General features: G+C 53.9%; 1 protein-coding gene across 1 annotated transcript in view; it reads right to left on the bottom strand.

The window, feature by feature from the left end:
* Window positions 1-14,610, bottom strand: part of DNAJC17 (DnaJ (Hsp40) homolog, subfamily C, member 17) — a 32,581-nt gene extending 17,971 nt beyond the window's left edge. Inside the window, exons 1-3 of the mRNA XM_009892439.1 lie at window positions 14,488-14,610; window positions 14,284-14,341; window positions 10,522-10,526 (exon numbers count right to left, since the gene is read on the bottom strand). Coding sequence (XP_009890741.1) covers window positions 10,522-10,526; window positions 14,284-14,341; window positions 14,488-14,610 — 186 coding nt within the window. The remainder of the gene's footprint in view (window positions 1-10,521; window positions 10,527-14,283; window positions 14,342-14,487) is intronic.
* Window positions 14,611-14,925: the final 315 nt, after the last annotated feature.

Genomic DNA, 14,925 nt, shown 5'->3' with positions numbered 1-14,925 from the left:
CCCGGCCCGGGGCCCAGGTCCTGGCAAAATGCCTCCCGTCCTTATTTGTGGGTATCTCTAAGATACCCTCACTTTTTCCATATCTGGAAATAATTATTTAAAATTAGAATTATTAGGTTGAAAAGGGCTTTCTGGGTTGGTTTTTTTTCTTTTTTTTTTGGTGGTTATGACACAACTGAAATGGCCACCGGGGTAGAATTAGAATCGTAGAATCACGGAATGGTTAGAGTTGGAAGGGACGTTAAAGCTTATCCAGTCCCCCCCCTGCTGTGGGCAGGGCCACCTCCCCCCAGCCCAGGTTGCTCCAAGCCCCCTCCAACCTGGCCTTGAACACCTCCAGGGATGGGGCAGCCACAGCTTCTCGGGGCAACCACAGCCAGGGGCTCACCATCCTCATGGGAAAGAATTTCTGCCTAATAGCTAAGCTAAATCTCCCCTCTTCCACCACCACGGACTCTGCTGGAAGACCTGCGGCGCTGGCGACCTGAGGGCTGACGCCGCCTCCTTTGTGCAGAGCGGTCCCTTCTCAGCACTCTCTAGTGACAGGACAAGAGACAACGGGCCCAAACTGAAATACAGGGATTTCTAGCTCACGATTAAACCAAACTTGTTTATTTGGAGGGAGGTCAAATGCTGGGAAGAAGTTGCCCAGCGGGGTTCTGGAGGCTCCATCCCTCAGGATCATCAAAGCCTGACTGGATGCAGCCCCGGGCAGCCTGCTCTGACTGCCCCTGCTCAAGCAGTGGGCTTTGTTCCTTCCCGTTCCTTGAGTCCGTGACTTGCCATGAGAGGATGACAGGAGGGCTTTCTGCTGTGAATATTCTTCAGGAGGAGCAGTAGGGCTGTCTTGATCCTGTTCGCTGCCACTGCCAGAGTTGGAGGCAACCCAGACTGCGGCTGTCCCACTACCACATGTAGTGGGTGCCCCTCAACAACCACCATGTGGAGGGCCTTTTCTGTCCCTGGGCTGGATGCACTGCCCTGGCAGGGGTTGGTCAGGGGCAAGCGTTGCATTCCCCTTATTGTTGTTGGTAGGGCATGCTACCATCCCCTGCGCCCGGAGCGGCTCCTTGCTGCACGCCTGTCTCTGGAGGAATCGCGACCTCCCCGACGACGGCGTTCTCTTCTTCCAGAGTTAGCTGGGACTTCCCACTGGGGGCTTAGAGCTCGCCTCTGGTCCCGGTCCCGACCCCTCCTGCTGTGCTGGTCCCGCCGTGCTTGTGCTCGGCTCCCAGTGCTGCGGGACCTCCACCGGGCTTGGCTTCTTCTTGAGTAGTCTGGGACGTCCCGTTGAGGCCGGTGAGCTCGGCCCTCGTCCCGACCCTGCTCCTCCACTGCCTCCGCCTTGCAGGGGAGCCGTAGGCTGCTGTGCCCGAGTCCCTCCTCCTGGGGCGTTCCTGGCCTCGCCTGGGGGACTGTGGGAAACTTCTTGGAAAACAACGGACACATACTGAAGATGAAGGAGGAGATCATGCGCTGACACTGAAACTGCTGCTACTCCCCAACAGATGTGGAATGTGTATTAATTAAAAGACTGACTTGGCAGAAACAGTAACAAAGTGTAGACAATAAGTTAGCGCTGCATTTAACCACTAATAGTTTGTGTGTATAAGTCTAGAAACCAATGAGCACAAGCCGCAGAGCTAGCCCACGTTGTAGGAAAAAGTATATAATGGCTGAAGGATTTTAATAAAGTGGCATCAGCATTGATCATATTGGTCTGCGTCTGGGTCCGTCCGCAGGGGACCTGCTCCATTGCCTGCTCCAGGCACAGGGACACTACCTGTCCCTGCTCCACCACCGCTGTTGTCTGCTGTGATGGCCCCGAGAGTGCTCCCACCAAGCTTGGTCTCGCGGGCTGCGGGACGTCCGCCGGGATCGGCTTCTTGTTGCGTGGCGGCCCCTGGAGGAGTCCCAGTCTGCTCGCTGGCGGCGCTGGCTTCTCCACGAGGAGGCTGGGACGTCCCGTTGGTGCCTTGGAGCTTGGCTCTCATTGTGACCAGCATCCCGAGCCCTGCTCCGCTGTCCCCTCCTGTTCCTTGAGGAGTTGTAGCCCCGGGAGGAGTCATCTTGGTGCCACCTCGGGGACCATCTTCGACCCCCCGCTGCGGGCCTGGCACGGCCACCGCCACGGACTCTGCTGGAAGACCTGCGGCGCTGGCGACCTGAGGGCTGACGCCGCCTCCTTTGTGCAGAGCGGTGTCGAGCTCTCCCTCTATTGCCATCGGGTGGGGTGTCCTGCACCTCATGGCTGTGGGGTTGCCGCAGGGGGAAGAGGTGCCGCACAGAATACCCGCAGTTCCGGCACACGTCTCCTCTGCGGGCCCACTCCCGTATGCAGGAGAAACAGAAGCAGTGCTCGCACCAGCTCGCACAGGCTTCGCCGCTGCTGGTGTCCTGCAAGAGGGGGTGGTTGGGGTCCTCAGAGGCCTCCAGCCGTGCAGCCCGGGTCTCCTGGCTGGTGCCGGCGGCAGGGGAAGAGGTGCTGTCTTCTGCCACGTCCTCCTCTTCTGAGTCCATCTCGAACTGCGAACAAAAGAGATACATGGATCACCACCTGCCCTGGAGACACAACCAGCTGCTGAAGAGGCCCGTGGGGCTCGGCTTGTGCTGCCACGAACGGCGGGGACATCCCAGGGCAGACGAGTGACAGTAGGGGCTCTTGGGTGTCACCCGGCAGACACAACCCGTGGCCTCTGGGGCCAAAACCCACTTCCCCACTCCCCTGACCTGGCAGTAGCAGCTGATGGCGAGCACCACAGTCCAAGCTGCCAGAAGGAGGACGCCGAGGCTCAGAAGGCCACTGCTGCTGTATGCTGTGCTACCCGTCATGGATGCACTGACACACGCCGCGCTGGTGACCTCTCTTTTACAGCCACGCGGCGGTGATGTCACAGCACTGCGGGTGGGGACGCCTTTGTGACCTCACAGCCCCCAGACTCCCCCCGGGTCCTCTCCCCCGCGTGGCCCGCGGCAGCCCTCACGCTCTCGTGCTGCGGCTTCGTTTGCTGTGCGCTCACTTACAAATCCCCTAGGGGAAAAAAAAAAAAAAGCCTCGTTTTTCTGCCTTTGTCCTCTTCTTACTGATGTTTTGTGTATGCGACAGCTCTGTGGGAATCCTGGCAGGAGCCACTTCACCGTTCCAGACAAATGGGTCCCCACGACACATCAAACAAGGTCGATCTCACGTTGTGTTATTTGCCTCATCTAATCTTTAGGAAAGAACCATTTCCAAGCTGAAGGATGGTTGTGAGGACGGGAGCGGGGCACGGTATTGGAGGTGGGGCCTCAGCAGGGCCGAGTACAGGGGGACGACCGCTGCCCTTGTCCTGCTGGCCACACGATTTCTGACACAAGCCAGGAGGCTGCCGCCCTTCTTGGCCACCTGGGCCACACTGCTGGCCCGGAGTCTCACCTCTGTACCCAGGAAGGTGGAGCAGATCCTCCTGGAAGCTCTGCTGTAGCACATGGAAAATAAGGAGGTGATGGGTGACAGCCAATGTGGCTTCACAAAGGGCAAGTGTCCCGCTTTGGGTGACACAGGACTAATTTCTCTTCTAATGCTTGGGAAAACTGCACTTTTAGAAGACTCCGGTGTCTGAATTTGTGAAAATATTGCCTTCACAGCCAGCTGTGGTGTGTGGGTTTCAAGGTCTCGGTGTTTTTGAACTCGCCAGGTGCGGGGATGAGGAGGAGCGAGACCTGGGGACTTGACCCAAGCTGCCCACAGGGTTATTTCATACCATCAGCATCACGTTCCCTATAAATGAGAAAGTTTGCTGGGAAGTTCCCTCTCTCCCTTGACGGCTGCCAACCTGAGAACTTCTTGCCCTGGTGCCGGAGCCCTGAGCCCATCCCTTCCTCCTGAAGCCATAGCGTTCGCTGTGTCCGACATTTGCTGTCCACTGCTGGGAGTGTACAGCATCTACTGATAGGAAGGGCTGGGGATAATCTTTGCATATTCTGTATTGGTGTCGGGATCAATATTGGTTCTTTAGCGCTGTTAATGTTAATTATCTAATCTTACTCTATTAAATCTGTTTATATTTCAGCTCCCAGGTTTCCTTGTTTTTCCTTATTCCCTTTCCCGGGTGGGGAGGGGTCATCGGGTGATTGTCTAAATGACAATAAATTGTTATGGGTCTCTCAAACCATAACAGGGTCCCAACAGCAGAAGGACACGGAGCTGGTGGAGCGGGGCCAGAGGAGGCCCCGGAGCTGCTGGGAGGGCTGGAGCCCCTCTGCTGGGAGGACAGGCTGGGAGAGTTGGGGGGTTCAGCCTGCCTCTGCTGGGAGGACAGGCTGGGGGAGTTGGAGGGGTTCAGCCTGGAGAAGAGAAGGCTCCGGGGAGACCTCAGAGCCCCTTCCAGTGCCTAAAGGGGCTCCAGGAGAGCTGGGGGGGGACTCTGGGTCAGGGAGGGGAGTGATGGGGTGAGGGGGAACGGTTTGACACTGAAAGAGGGGAGATTGAGATATCAGGAAGCAATTCTTGACTGTGAGGATTGGCAGTGCTCTCAGCAGGTGCAGACGGGAGTCTAGGCAGTAACTGGCTGCACGCATTCTCTATAAAACATCACTGGAGGGAATCAGAAATAAGATTATACACTCAAAATGGGTTCCAGCCTATTGTGGAAAAGTTGCACCTTGTCTACTGCATGTCGTGTGAATGGAATGGACCTGTGACAGATAACCTCCCTAAATGCATCTTCAGCGTGTGGGACATCTGCATTGCCCATGGATATGTTTTTGGCTGGATGGAGAAAGACTGGTCACACTGGATCCCACTTACACTGCAAGAAATAATTGGGAAAAAATAAAATAAAATCCAACAGAGAGTGAAAAGCACTGGCTGGGGCATGCTGGCGTTCGGGTAGGGGATGCTGGGCTCTAGAGTTTTTATTCCAAGGTGGGCAGTCATCCTGGCTGTCCACATCATGCTCTGTTAAAGCCACTCCTTTGCTTGATCAAGTTGTTTTTCTTCCGCAGAAACTCACTCCCAACACACCTGGAATTCACCCAGTTTCCCAATTATCCTCAGTTTCAGTCTCTTGCCACCAAAGACTCTCCTGGGGGAGCATACGCACAGCATCAGGTGAGAGAAGCCGGTAGCACTTAGCGTGTGTCCATGCACAGGAATAGAGCTATCATATATTTAGGTTTCTCTGTAAAGACCTTTTTTCTTTAAATGCAAAAAATCCCATCCTAGCAGAAACTGATGTTCGTTTATCTCCTATTCTGGAAAATCCCCTTTCTGGACTGCCGTGGTTTGGCCTCAGCCAGCAACAAAGGACCACGCAGTCGCTCGCACAACTCCCACAGTCGTGGAAAAAGAAATCGTCAGGGCAAAACTCGTGGGTTAAAAGAGTGTAATTTAACAGAACAGCAAAAGGAAAGATGAAAACGCGATTACAGTACCGTAAGGGCACCGACCGGACGACCCACCGCAGCCCACCCCCGAGTGGCAACTGCTCTCCTCGCCCCGGCTACCGCCTCTTATAGCCCGGGCATGGCTCAGGTGGGATGGAATACCTGCCCCCTGCCGGCTCTGGGGGAGATTAACCCCATCCCTGCCGGAACCGGGACATGGACAAGGCAGCACCTATGAGCAGGGTGCCAGGGACCTGGAAATGCTGGATGTGCCCACCTAAACACACGGATGCAACCGTCGCCCTGGGGAAACCCTGGAGAGATGGAGGTTGACATTCTGCGTGGATGCATATTTGTACCAAAGCTGTATTTCCTCTATTTCAGAATAACAGCAAATGATAAAAGAGTCAAACGGTTTCTGCTGAAATAAAAAAGTTTTTGGGAAGGTGCAAAGAGTCTCGAGGAATAGTCTCGAGGAAGAGCGAGCACATTTGGCCGGCGCTGCTCTGAAGGAGGTCAGCTGTCCCAAAGCGGCGGCAGTCTGTGAATTTAGGAGGTTTTTACAAAAACCGGCACCTCTGCAAGGCCGGCAGAGTAATTCCTGAGGACGGTGCCTCCGTCAAACACGCGGGCGGTGTTGGTGTCCATCCACAGGTGCCCTTCTCCGGGCAGGTAGATATCTCTCCACGTTTGCCCCTTTTCTGTTACTGGGGCGACCAGGACCTGCGGTGGGGGAAAAGAAAAAAAAAAAAAAGAGAAAGAAATGTAGGACATGGGAGATTAGGTGCTAGCTGCCCGCTAGCTGCCCCAAGCAGGGCAGGAGGCGGAAGGAGAAGCGAGCCCCCGCAGAGCGCGGGCGCTTGGCTCGTGAGCGCGTCCATGCACACGAGCAGCAGCGGCCAAAGTTGGTAAGTGCAAGATTTCCTGAATTGCAGCGAGAAAAGATGACGCGGCGGCCTTCGTTTGACCGGGATTGGGATCGTTCCCCCCTGCAGTAGCCCCTAGAGTCTAACTCGCTCGATATTTTGGAAGATCTGAACTAAAAAACCCATCAGAAATCTGTGTTTCCTGCAAAACAAAGCTCCTCTTCTGCGCTGAGCGGGACAGGGCGGACGCAGGCAGCCCGGGGGCTCAGGCTGCCCGCTCACTCCCGGCTGCTGCAGGTGCCTTCAGCCTCACCCAAAGCAAAAGATCTGTGTTTCAGCCTCTCAAACTAATTAAATGTTGCAAGTTACATAAACCCTAGGGAAAGCTCATGTTCAAAACATACAACATATACAAACATATACATAACAACATAACAAACGTATATGAAATATACAATCTCAAGTCACATTTATCCTTCTATGGACTCGAGGCTGCTCTGGAGATTCAAGGGATTTCGCTGCCCAGTGCCCTCAAATCTCCATGAATATCTCAGCCGGTGGCCTTCGCGTATAGGTAGTTGCATTAAAAAAAAAAAAAAAGCATATAAAAATACAAGCATAAAAAATCTTCTCTTGGGTCACAAATTGGAGGCATAAGCAGTGTGTTCTGCTCACTCCTCCCCAATGACTCAGTCAAGGTAATCCAGTCTCCAAAGAACATTAGAGAGAAGTTTTTTTCTTCGTTTATGGGGAAAGAAACCTTTCACATTACTGAAGCCCTCCAGCGGGTGACGGTGGTGTGAGGAGAGGGGTCCCTGAGGTCTTTTCTCCCCCTACTGAAAAAGCAGTTTCCAATATTCTGAGAACATTTATTCCTGATAAATTGTTTAACTTCAGAAAATGAAGCGGGTTTTCAGAGCCCTAAATAAAGAGTTTTACAAGAAAAGCAAAGCTTTGCTGATAAGGCAAAAAAAAAAATCCAACACAAAACCAGCTGCTTTGGCTTAAATTTAAATCTGCTGGAACGCTGAGGCTTTGATTTGTGTTTGTGCAGAACTGGGTTCACAGGACGATGAAGAAAGAGGAGATGACAGGAAAAAAACCCTAAAACTCTAGAAAAGCATTTAGAGAGGAAAAAAAAAAAAGGTTGAATAGTGAAAACAGAGTATGAATTTTATGGATCAGTTAGTCCCAAACCTCATTTTTGGAGGTCCTGGTCAACAGCAAAGAGCAAGCGCTTGGGACTCATCCTCGCATCCCCGAGCGATGCTCCTTGGGCCGCCTGGCAGCGTTGTCCCAGGGGGACAGCTCAGTGTCTGGCACAATCTGGGGGCCACTTTCAGACCCTCCTGGCCTTCATAAATACATTTGGCGGCAGGACCTGCTCCCCTGCCCCTGGCAGCCTCCGCTTTGGCCAGGCGGACGGGGGTGACCAGAGGCGACGCTGCGTCACAGCCGCAGACCAGCCTGCGCGGTTTGCTGAACGGGTGCAGCTTCTCTCCTTGCTGTTATATTTCCACATGCTTTGCTGGAAGGATTCGGTAGCGGTCAGCTCCAATTCCCTTTCCCTGGAGTGGAAATTTGCTCGGGATGCCGGAATATGGCCGTGCAGCGTTAAATCCAGTTTCAAGAGCTCTGGTAGAGGATGAGAAACGCACCGGCCGCTGCAGCCCCGCACCACCACGGCTCAAAACCGCCTGCAGAGACCCAACGTTGTGCTGTCCCGTCTGCTCGAAGGGAGCAGAGAGACGCTGGCTTCCCTTCGGAGCAACCAAAAATCTGACATAAAAACTGTTGACTGAGCGTTCTCGCTGATTTGACAGATGTATCATCCGGCTGGATTCAGGTTGAACATACGCTGCCAGGGGATCGGGATTAACGAGGTCTGGAAGTAAATCACAGCCTGAAAATCAGATTTCAAAGCAGGGCTATCCTCCCAGCCCACAGCTACCCCCCAAAAAAGCCTGGGGTGCCACTTGGGAGCGGAGAGGCTTCAGCAACGGCACAAAACCCCATTCAGCAGCACCTGCTTCCACTGAGGGACGGGGTTTGAAAGGTTTAGCCCAGTGTCCTAACACTTATTCTTGCCTCGGACCATACTGGGGCAGAATCACCCTGTGCGTTTTCCACTAATTTGTTATTAATGACACTCCAGATTGCACCAAAGCCATTCTTGGAGTGCACTTCTATTCTTCCAGCTTCCAAAAACCGCGTTGGAACTCGGAGCTTCCCCCGTCGGGGCTGTCCCGCCACAAGCTCAGGCTCTTCTGGAGGGGAGGGGGGAATGAAAACCAAAATCAGACGAGCTTTTTGCCAGCCTCGCGTCATGCTTTATCAGAAACGCTTGGCCCTGACAAGTGTACGGAGCAGACACCACGTTTTGCCATATTTCAGGAGCTCTCAGCCAAGCCCTGACGTCGCACCCCCTGGGAGCTGGGACCGAACCTGCTTTGACCTTCTTTTCCTCTGAGTTTGCAATATTTTACTGGGAATCCGGCCTCACTACGGCAGACCGCATTGCTGCCTTGGCTGACTCAGTTGCGTCAGGGGGTTTTCAGTTTGAGTGATTTTGGGGGAAAGAAGCAAGTTTTAGCTTGCTCATGGTAATAACCAACGACCCCCGTTCCTGCCCGCGCGGGGGCTCTGCGGCGCGGTGGGACACGGGAGACCCCTCGGCTCCCTCCAACCTCAGCACCCGTCTAAAAATCATTTGTGCCAAGGATTTGTGTTTTAAACACATCGCACCTCATCATTTGAGCTCTTGACTTTTTAAGAAGCAGCAGAAAGATATTTTAGCAATCTTGTGCAGTGAAAGTTTCCCTTACAAAAAAACCCCAAACCAGTCCCAAACCAACCTATAAATTGAAACTGCAGAATTTGTGGTGAGAAACTCAAGCTCGGAAATCAGGTACTGCAATAGCTGTTGGAGGTGGCAAGCAGAGCCTGAGAAGATAAGTGTGGCACGAGATGCTTTTCTATTAAAACAAGGAACAAACTCCCATTGAGCTTTGCTTTTGGGTATTTTTTAGGGAGATGCTGTCCTCGTTCTTAGGCAGCGCCCCCATGTAAAGACAGCCCATCACGCCGTGCAAGGTGCATGCAGTAGTGTGAACAGAGGATTACGCTTTTAGCGACAAAACACCCTGTGGGAACTGCGGGAACCTCGAGCCGCTGGGATCCCGCACCCAAAGCGGGAGGGACAACATGAGAACACTCCTCACACAAATGGGAGGCTGAGGCAGAATTTGCTTAAAGAAAGGTCTTCTTCAGAAGGCCTGGATTGCCTTTCCAAGAGCTTTTTGGTTTAAAGCAGCCGTGAGCCGCGTTCTATGCCGTGCCATCCCCCTGCTAAGCGACCGCTGCCCGGGCTGCAGCGGGAGGAGGGGGATGCCTTTGCACGGAGGGCGACGGGAGAAACTCCCCCCGCCACAAGGCACAACCAAAGCATGAAAACACCAGACTTGCAAAGGGCATTTACCGCATGAAATCACTGAAATCTGAAGAAGCAGGGGAAAAGACAACTGCGGGGAAACAGGCGCCAGCCACCTTTAAATCTCTACTGGGAAAAGGGATAAAAACCAATCCATCTTAAACGTGCCACAGATGTCTCAGTAACATTCACCTAGCTTGCGGTGGCCTTATAAATTTGATGGGCTCCATTCCAAACACTCATAGGACCTGAATAAATCCTGACTGTAACTGCTGGTGGGGAAAATTGAGACTCAAGTTAATAAATCCCGCAGGTGATTGTGGATGGGTGAGCTCACCCAGGACGTTGACGCGAGTCTGAATTTGGGCCCCGGGGTCTGTGCTCTCCAATGCTTCCCATCTGTTCTGGGTTGCATTTGATTAGGATTGAAAAACCCCAAAACGTGGCTGGAGGGGCTCCGCGAGAGGACCGGGGAGCCGCACGTTGGGCTGCTCCTTGGCTAATGCAGGTGAGCAACCTTGGGTGAGAGTCAGGCTGTAGGTCCGAGTAATGGGGTCAACACCCCGAAAAGAGGGCAAAAAGTGACCAATGTCAACCATCAGGACCTGTATTCTGGCAGAAAGGACTGAAAAATACACCGATATTAAAAAAAAAGAAAGGAAAAAAAGGCTTGTTGACTCTTCCTTTTGAATAAATTGCAAACCTGAAGGAGCCAACGGGGTCCATCTGCCCTTGGGTTTCAAGCAGCCTCTGAGCTGTGTGTTCAGGTGGGATGCAAAGAGGCGGATGGGTGAGCGCTGGGGGCACCTTATTGCCCCCAATTACCCTTTGAGGGAATTCAGCCTCTGCATTTCCTACCTCGTCTCCTATGAGAAATTCATCCTCTATGGTAAAAGCGGTCGGATCTGTGGGACTGAGCCACCACGCCGGCCGGAAGATGGGGTACCCCGAACGAAGCCATTCCTCCCCGTATTTTATGATGAGTGGCGCGACGAAGTCCCGGTGCCTCCGTATGCATTGCCGGGTAAGATTCAAGACCTGCAGGAGGGGAAGGAAAAGAAACCCATGACAACTCCTTCATCCAATAAACAGCAAAGCAAGCAGAAAAAATAAAAAAATATATTTTATACATATTCCCTTGGGAGATCACCAAATTGCAAAGTCCTGGTCAAGTTATGGGAGCCAAGAAGGTGCAAACAGGGCTGATACAGTGGATTTATTCCCATTTAGGTGCGAAAGCTGGGCACCGTGGCTGGCAGGTGATGTCTGGGGCACTAATGTCTTTAACCAAAGCAACGAACGCCTTTGCTCCCCGCAAAGAGATTTAATGACATTTCCCCGTGCCCCCGATTTTCAGAACTGCTCTCCCCTTTTTCTGCCCTAAAGGTGACATCCCTGGGAAAATGCCTCCAACTGTTTAAAAAGATCTGGAATGGGAATCTGAGCCTTCGCTCTGCTGTAGGCATTAAATATTTAATCAAACTATAATTAAACAACTCCGGCAACAAAAGGGAGAGAGAGAGACATGTAACGATCGCTGTCATTTCTACAGGCGTTGTGGATACCGGCCCCGTGGTTGCACGCAGCCAAAGCATAAAGCCACAAACCCTCACATTAATTGTGCAGCAAAAATACTGCTGAGAGCGTGCAGCGGTCTGGTTGCGGGGGCAGAGAGCAGGACTTTGGGGGCAGCGAGAACAGGACGGCGATTTTTAGCTTCAGCTTTCCCCGGTAGGGCTCTTTTTTGGTGTTTGTCGTATAAGGGACACCTCTGCGGGGATGGGGTACGTACCCAGGCGTCGCAGCAGAGCCAGGGCGGCGTGCTGAAGGCCATCACTGGGAGGAACGTCACGATCTGCAGCCACCGCACGTACAGCTCCGGGTCCCCTGGGGCGTCACTGGCCAGGCTCCCTCCTGCCGGGGACAAGGAGCCGAGTGAAGCTGCTGGGGGGCATCTCATCACAGGAGGAGTCCCGCACGGCCCCCTCCCACGCGGGCAGGACACGGTACCCCATTGTAAGAGGAGCGGAATTCTCCCCACCCGTGTTTTTCTTCCCTGAGCACCACCAGCAAGTGTCAATCAGACATCCACCTCCGGCCGTTTGAGGACCAGACGTGCTGGGGACGATGCCTCAGGAGTTCCTAAGTTTTAGCAGAACGCTGTAAAAAGGGATTTCTCTCCTGCAAAGAAAAGCGTTGGGAAGACGCTGGACTTCCCTGCCACTTGGATGTGCGAAGGCGAAGCATGGCGGGAAAGTACTCCTGTAATTTGGATCCCTTCAAATTCATAGTGAAAAGCGGTGGAGAAGCAGAGCATTGCTAACTGATTCATGGGGAACGCGGAGCGGAAAGAGATTCCAGTTCCCCTCGGAAACACCAGAGAAGGGCTTGGGAAGGACAGGAGAGGGCGGGATGGGACAGGGAAAGGGAAGCGAAGCCCTCGGGGTGGAGTGTCCCCAGGAGCTGTTTCTCTGGAAGCCTGGCACAGCTTCCCCTGGGAATGGTACAAACCCCCCAACCATCCGCAAACCCCCTTTCCCCAGAGGCTTTTCCCCTGCCCTCGCCTCCCCCGGGCTGCGGGGACACAACGCGCTGGACCGCACCGTGCGCCCCAGCAGCACAGCCCGCTCCCTGCCGGGGCATCTGCTCCCTCCTCCAGCCCGCTTGAAAGAAGCCAATGGCCTCAGCATCTCTTCGGGGAAGGAACTGGCATGCTGCGATTGCCTAAGCCTTGTTTTCTAAGAAAAACTGGCTAAAAATAGAGGCCAAATTGAAAAATTGCTCAACAACCCCCTTTTTCAGGGCTGCGTGCAGCTCCGCTCTCTGGGTCTGACGCTTCATGTGCAGCCTCTGCCAGGTTGGGGCATGTTTTAAACACGAATAACCCGGTCACCTCCGAGAAGAGGGGAAAAACGAGCCGTTAACCCAGATTAAAGGACTGTTTCTCGACTTTTATTTAAGGATTTCTCAAGCCGTTGCGCTTTGGAGCAGAAAAGCAAACTTGGAGCAGGGCTGCTGGTGTTTCGGGAAGATCTATCTCCCAGCCAGGAGGTGGGCACGCCGGCTCCTTGCCTTGGCCGGGTGGGATTTAGCGGAGGCAGAGCCGGGGGAGGCGGCGGGCTGCCCTCCGCCTGTGGTTAAGGAGCTCTGCGAAGAGCATCCCCAGAGACCTGGCTGCTTCTGGGGCTGCCTGTTACAATTTAAATCATGTGGGGTTTTTTGTTTGCAATTCCTCAGCCGATTCCCTAGTAACATTCAACCCAATCGAGTCAACACGACAGAAAATTGGGTACCGGGAACCAAGTGCTTCACACCTTCGTATAGCACACCTAAGGCAGATGGGGCACACGTACCTCCCGTGCTCCTCCCGCCTGAACAACTGCCGCACAGCTCTCTGCAGAAAAGGCAGAAATAGTGGAAAAAGCAGAAAAGAAATTATTACCTACTGCGTCGGGGATGAAGGCCTGGCACGGCTTCCCCTGGGAATGGTACAACCCCCCCCAACCATCCGCAAACCCCCTTTCCCCAGAGGCTTTTCCCCTGCCCTCGCCTCCCCCGGGCTGCGGGGACACAACGCGCTGGACCGCACCGCGCGCCCCAGCAGCACAGCCCGCTCCCTGCCGGGGCATCTGCTCCCTCCTCCAGCCCGCTTGAAAGAAGCCAATGGCCTCAGCATCTCTTCGGGGAAGGAACTGGCATGCTGCGATTGCCTAAGCCTTGTTTTCTAAGAAAAACTGGCTAAAAATAGAGGCCAAATTGAAAAATTGCTCAACAACCCCCTTTTTCAGGGCTGCGTGCAGCTCCGCTCTCTGGGTCTGACGCTTCATGTGCAGCCTCTGCCAGGTTGGGGCATGTTTTAAACACGAATAACCCGGTCACCTCCGAGAAGAGGGGAAAAACGAGCCGTTAACCCAGATTAAAGGATTGTTTCTCGACTTTTATTTAAGGATTTCTCAAGCCGTTGCGCTTTGGAGCAGAAAAGCAAACTTGGAGCAGGGCTGCTGGTGTTTCGGGAAGATCTATCTCCCAGCCAGGAGGTGGGCACGCCGGCTCCTTGCCTTGGCCGGGTGGGATTTAGCGGAGGCAGAGCCGGGGGAGGCGGCGGGCTGCCCTCCGCCTGTGGTTAAGGAGCTCTGTGAAGAGCATCCCAAGAGACCTGGCTGCTTCTGGGGCTGCCTGTTACAATTTAAATCATGTGGGGTTTTTTGTTTGCAATTCCTCAGCCGATTCCCTAGTAACATTCAACCCAATCGAGTCAACACGACAGAAAATTGGGTACCGGGAACCAAGTGCTTCACACCTTCGTATAGCACACCTAAGGCAGATGGGGCACACGTACCTCCCGTGCTCCTCCCGCCTGAACAACTGCCGCACAGCTCTCTGCAGAAAAGGCAGAAATAGTGGAAAAAGCAGAAAAGAAATTATTACCTACTGCGTCGGGGATGAAGAAGTTGTAGCCCAAGAGGCTGTAGTGCAGCACGGAGGGAATAACCCCCTTCAGCCCAGCGTGGCTCCAGTCCGAGCGCAGCGGGCTCATCTGGACGAAGAGCGGCAGATGACTGGACCTGGGGGAAACAAGCACAAAGCCAGTGTTGGTAGATGGCTCGCAGGAGCCAAAACTCTCCGACGCCTGCCTGTCCAGGCAGTCGCTGTGGTCACATATGGGTTCCTCCAACCACTTGGCATCTCCGTTGGAGGGCAATCAGTGCTCCTCAATACCGCTCCCACCCACGGCGCCTGCCCTGCCGAGTCTGGCAGCCCCAATCCTCCTCCTTCTCCCCACATCCCCTATTCAAAGCTTTCCTTTTCCTGGCTTCATCTCACCAGGACCGCAATTTGGTGGCCCGCCGTGGTGGCAGCACAGCCACGCTCTGGGTTGTGGCCATCTCCTTGCTGCTTCTCATATGGCAACACCGACCCTGGTGGGAAAACGCTCACCGAAACCATACCCGTGACACCGGCCGGGGTACCCCATCGGCACCCTCGCCCCGGCCCCACGCGCTCCCCCAGACCCAAAGCATGAACCTCCTCGCGACAGGGGGCACGTCCTGCAGGGGGGATTCCCCCTCCTGCCTTTCATTTGGGCTCCTCTGCTTCACGTTGAGCCGCTCTCATTCCTGACAGCAGTTTTATCTATCTGCCAGGAGAAAACATTATTTTCCCCATGTTTGGGGTTTTTTTTGAGTTTTGTTTTGTTTTGATTTTTTTTTTCCAGTAGCATATCTATGCTGTGGGTTTACTTGGGAGGGCAGGGGGTCATGT

The sequence above is a fragment of the Charadrius vociferus genome, unplaced genomic scaffold, assembly GCF_000708025.1.
Source record: "Charadrius vociferus isolate BGI_N301 unplaced genomic scaffold, ASM70802v2 scaffold1039, whole genome shotgun sequence".
Lineage (NCBI taxonomy): Eukaryota > Metazoa > Chordata > Aves > Charadriiformes > Charadriidae > Charadrius > Charadrius vociferus.
This window is presented reverse-complemented; position numbering and strand designations above follow the sequence as displayed.